Genomic DNA, 5,195 nt, shown 5'->3' with positions numbered 1-5,195 from the left:
CGTGACTTTCTGACGCTGTCTTCCGTCCTTGCGCTCTTCATGGCTGCAGTCCCTTCAGATAGAGAAAGTCATATTTAGCTCTGTTATAGTCCTTTATACTGCACCTTCCTGCAGGTTGTCACATATCCACAGCGAGCTGCAGTATAAATGTGCCTGGTTCTCCTTCAAAGTATTTAATGGAAACCATCCCTTTAAGGTTACTTTCATATGTGTTACCATTAGTATTTTGTTAAGAGTTAATATATATATATATATATATATATATATATATATATATATATAATTTGCAGTCCCCCTTTTAGAACACTGTGTACCCATATAACAGATATGTCAATTCAGCCAGACCTTAGTTTTATTCCCTTTCTGCCGGTTGTTTTTTTAATTAAGCCAGAAATTTGCCAAGGCTATGATGCCTAATATTTACCTGGTATCCAGCATGTCCCAGAAGTCATCCTGAGTGGACTGACGTTGTGAGGAAAGGTCTGCAGGACACGTGGGGGGCTCATCACTACAGACAGAGAAGGTGGGTTGCTTTAAAGGGAACGTGTCATCAGAAAATGACCTATTGTTGAATTCAGGTTTTTATGGGTGATGTTTTATTTTTCTTCTAATTTTTCTATTTATTTTATAATAATCCTGAAATCTTGTAGTTTCCTCCCACAGCTAAAACTAAGCTGGGACTTCCTGTTCTGTACATATCATTTCCCGGTTATGCCTTTTTTTCTTAGCACAGACAGGAATACAGTGAAAGGTGACACCAGTAGTGAGAGAACACTGGATCGACCACCATTTATAGTTGAGATCAGCAGTCCCCCTCTCTGTAGAATGCCTTATGAAAAGGTAACTGGAGGATAGTTGCGGGAGTCCCTAGTGGGGGTTGTCCCAAAAATCCGACTAGCGGGAGCGGAGCTCCATCGGGAGAAATTGGTGCAGGTAGTGGATTTGTGGAAACCATTTTTATTCACCAAAGTGCGAGTTATACAGAGGCAAATAGGTTTTCACAGTGATCTTGGTAGGCTGGACAACGCTTTTTGAGCGGGGATTCCTCTCTTCATTAGGTCCCAATGAAAAGGTAACAGAGAATGTCCAGTAGCGTCTCCAATTCATCTGAATGGGACAGGTCCTGACTGTTGTTGTCCAGGGGTCCTGCAGAAAACTATCTCTCTAAATAAACCCTATTTTATTTAGATAAAAATTATATGCATAGCTCCGTGATGCCATGCATACAAAGATGGAGCAGAAAAAGCTTGCTTCACAATTGCTGATCCTGGACTTTGCAGGACGTGAATGTAATATGACTATTAGCTGGAGTCGAGGGCCACTGGCTGTTCACTGGTGGTGGGTTGTGTTGCTGAAAACAAAGTTTTACTGCCTGTTGCCCTCCAGCTGTTGCAGACTTCAACCTTGGGGTATGATGGGAACGGTGGTTTTGTTATAGATGTAGAGAGCCATAGGTTGGATTGGTATCTTAGGAAACAATTGTGCACTCCCAACATATATTGGGTGAGGTTGTAGGTTTGTTAAACCAAAGTCCTTAACCCCTTAAGGACTCAGGGTTTTTCCATTTTTGCACTTTCGTTTTTTCCTCCTTACCTTTTAAAAATCATAACCCTTTCAATTTTCCACCTAAAAATCCATATTATGGCTTATTTTTTGCGTCGCCAATTCTAGTTTGCAGTGACATTAGTCATTTTACCCAAAAATGCACGGCGAAACGGAAAAAAAAAATCATTGTGCGACAAAATCGAAAAAAAAACGCCATTTTGTAAATTTGGGGGCTTCCGTTTCTACGCAGTGCATATTTCGGTAAAAATTACACCTTATCATTATTCTGTAGGTCCATACGGTTAAAATGATACCCTACTTATATAGGTTGGATATTGTCGTACTTCTGGAAAAAATCCTAACTACATGCAAGAAAATTTATACGTTTAAAAATGTCATTTTCTGACCCCCTATAACTTTTTTATTTTTCCACGTACAGGGCGGTATGACGACTCATTTTTTTGCGCCGTGATCTGAAGTTTTTATCGGTATGATTTTTGTTTGGATCGGACTTTTTGATCACTTTTTATTCATTTTTTTAATGGTACAAAAAGTGACCAAAATACGCTTTTTTGGACTTTGGAATTTTTTTGCGCGTACGCCATTGACCGTGTGGTTTAATTAATGATATATTTTTATAGTTCGGACATTTACGCACGCGGCGATACCACATATGTTTATTTATTTTATTTTTTTTACACTGTTTTATTTTTTTTATGGGAAAAGGGGAGTGATTCAAACTTTTATTAGGGAAGGGGTTAAATGACCTTTATTAACACTTTAAAAAACATTTTTTTTTGCAGTGTTATAGGTCCCATAGGGACCTATAACACTGCACACACTGATCTCTCATCCTGATCACAGGCGTGTATTAACACGCCTGTGATCAGTGTTATCGGCGCTTGACTGCTCCTGCCTGGATCTCAGGCACGGAGCAGTCATTTATCGATCGGACACCGAGGAGGCAGGTAAGGGCCCTCCCGGTGTCCGGTCAGCTGTTCGGGATGCCGCGATTTCACAGCGGCGGTCCCGAACAGTCCGACTGAGCAGCTGGGTCACTTTCACTTTAGAAGCGGCGGTCAGCTTTGGGCGATCGGCGATGTGTGGTATTAGCCGCGGGTCCCGGCCGTTGATGAGCGCCGGGACCGACGCGATATGATCGCTTCATATCGCGGGAGCCGGCGCAGGACGTAAATATACGTCCTGCGTCGTTAAGGGGTTAAAGGGATACTCCTGTGGAAATTATTTTTTTTTTAAATCAACTGGTGCCAGAAAGTTACAGAATTTTAAATGCAAGCCTATGGGAGGGGGCGTGTCACGCCCCCTCCCTTAGGCTTGCATTGAGGGGCGGAGCGTGACGTCACACGAGGGCGGAAGCATGACGTCACACGCCGCCTGCCCCGTGGTCGCCGGTAATCAGACCCGGAGTGAACACGCTCCGGGGACTGATTTTAACTGGGGTGCTGCGTGCAAGATGACGGGGGTCCCCAGCGGCGGGACCCCCGCAATCAGGCATCTTGTCCACTATCCTTTCGATAGGGGATAAGATGTCTAAGTGCCGGAGTCCCCCTTTAAAGGGGAGTTTTGGCACAAATGTTATATGGGAAAGCCAAAGATACATGAGCACTGTATCTTCCATAGAAATACATGGAGGGGGCGTGTTGACCATCGCTCCGTGTGGTGGTAGACAGTAATCAGTGCATGGAGCGGAGGTTGCTCCGTGCATGAGGAGAGGCGGGGTGCCAGGCAGGAGTTCCCGGGGGGGGGGAGCAGGCAGGGGTCCCAGCGTTCGATAAGTACATGTAAAAGGTTCCTTATACCAGACTGTCTGATCTGTTTACACCGTCTAAAAGTTACAGTTTACAGTTTTGATTCCTCCCCCATTGTCTGTGTTAGCACACAACCACTGAACTCTTAAGTATGGGATGCTATTTCTCTCCATTTTCTCCTGTTTCCATTAAGCATTCTACAGTACCGTTTCCACCTAGTTGTGTTCCCCTTTGCAAGACAATGGTGCTTTTCCAGACTGACCCACAGAAGATGGGTAAAGAAAGGAACAAGATGGCAGAAAAGATATTAAGTCTTACCCTGGAGATCCTTTACCTAGTGACTGGAGAGGTAGGATTCTGGGTTTATTTTTTTGAATTTTTTTTTAAAGTATTTAAATTTTGCATTTTAATTAACAAACACCACCAACAAGGTGGAACAAGATAAAACATATACAACAATAGCCTCCGTAGGTCCCAGAGACAGGCTCCTACACAGTGATAGGGACTCAAAGTATGTAGAAGTATACGATAGTAGGACAGAAGGGTATATCTGAGACCCAACCGGAGGAAGACCAACACAGACACACACTCACATACCAACAAACAAACATCCCGGTAACCCCTGCCGCCCGCCCCCCCCCCCCCCCCCCCTCGTAAAGAACAACATCATAGAAAACCTACCGGGACAGTCTAGACGGGGGGGGGGGGGGGTCATTCAACACAGCCAGCAGAAGCCAGGGGGTTCATACCTCAAATTTCTTTGGGCACTTACGACTTACATAAAGAGCCTGGTACAATGGGACATATTTGTTAACCAAAGTTAGTGAGTTTGTTTTGTTAATTTGTTAAGCAAAGTTAACGAGATAGCGGGGGAGGGGAGGTATCCTTCCAGGTCATTACTACAACTTTACGGGCACAGAATAGCAGGAAGCAAATTAGTAAGTATCTATGTGAACTAGAGACAACCTCATTAATGACTCCCAGCAGAAATACCACAGGGGTTAGTAAGAAAGGAAGTCTAGATTATCAGCCAGCAACCCCATCATCTCCCTCCAGAAGAGAGCAATGACGGGGCACTCCCACACGGCATGCAAAAATGTACCAATTTTCGTAGAACAACAAAAACACATATCAGATGGAGAAACACCAATGCACTTAAGCTTAGCAGGGTTTTAATACAACCTCAAAACTCTAGATTGGATGAGCATATCTCTACTGCTTACTGCAGTATAATAATAAACGCCCTCAACCTCCTTCCACTTACTCTTAGACAAATCCGGGATATCAGCCACCCAGTAATGAAAGACTTGTGAGAAAGGGCTAGGCCCTGGTGTCTGGAGGAGGGCATAGGACTGAGTAAGGGGTTTAGAAAGATCTGTAGTGCCCAGGAGAAACACCACATCAGAAAACACAGGAGTAAACGTCAGGGAGCCAAACTGCGCCGGAACCGCATGCCTAAGCTGAAGATACCTATAAATGGCATTTCCAGGGATGCTATAACATTCCTTCATGTCTGAAAAGGATAAGAAAACCTGATCCTCCCCAAACAAGTGGATCACAAATTTGACTCCATGAGAACCCCAAAAACTGGCCTCCCGTAACCCACCTAGGTGAGGTAAATTTACATTCCCCAACAATGGTGCTCTAGGAGATACCAGAGGCTGCGGGAATTTGCTCGACACCACCGACCACACTTTAGCTATAGTTAGAAGGGGAATAGGAAAGGAAGAGTGAGAGTGATACCTGTAGAGTGAGTTAGTAAAAGCTTCATGCTAATCCATAATCGCTTCAGCCAAGGCTGTCGCCGAGTTCGACAGATCCAGATTGATCCACCACGCTGCATAGACTAGTTGGGAGGCAAGAAAATAGTTCTATGCACAT

The 5,195-nt window shown here is 44.2% G+C and overlaps 1 protein-coding gene across 1 annotated transcript in view; it reads left to right on the top strand.

Moving 5' to 3' along the window:
• Positions 1-23: 23 nt before the first annotated feature.
• LOC130283198 (zinc finger protein 569-like) overlaps positions 24-5,195 on the top strand; it is a 65,691-nt gene continuing 60,519 nt past the window's right edge. Inside the window, exons 1-3 of the mRNA XM_056532403.1 lie at positions 24-196; positions 392-523; positions 3,508-3,663. Of these exons, the coding sequence (XP_056388378.1) occupies positions 3,556-3,663 (108 nt within the window). The 5' untranslated portion in view covers positions 24-196; positions 392-523; positions 3,508-3,555. The remainder of the gene's footprint in view (positions 197-391; positions 524-3,507; positions 3,664-5,195) is intronic.

This window comes from Hyla sarda, chromosome 7 (genome assembly GCF_029499605.1).
Source record: "Hyla sarda isolate aHylSar1 chromosome 7, aHylSar1.hap1, whole genome shotgun sequence".
Classification (NCBI taxonomy): Eukaryota; Metazoa; Chordata; class Amphibia; order Anura; family Hylidae; genus Hyla; species Hyla sarda.
This window is presented reverse-complemented; position numbering and strand designations above follow the sequence as displayed.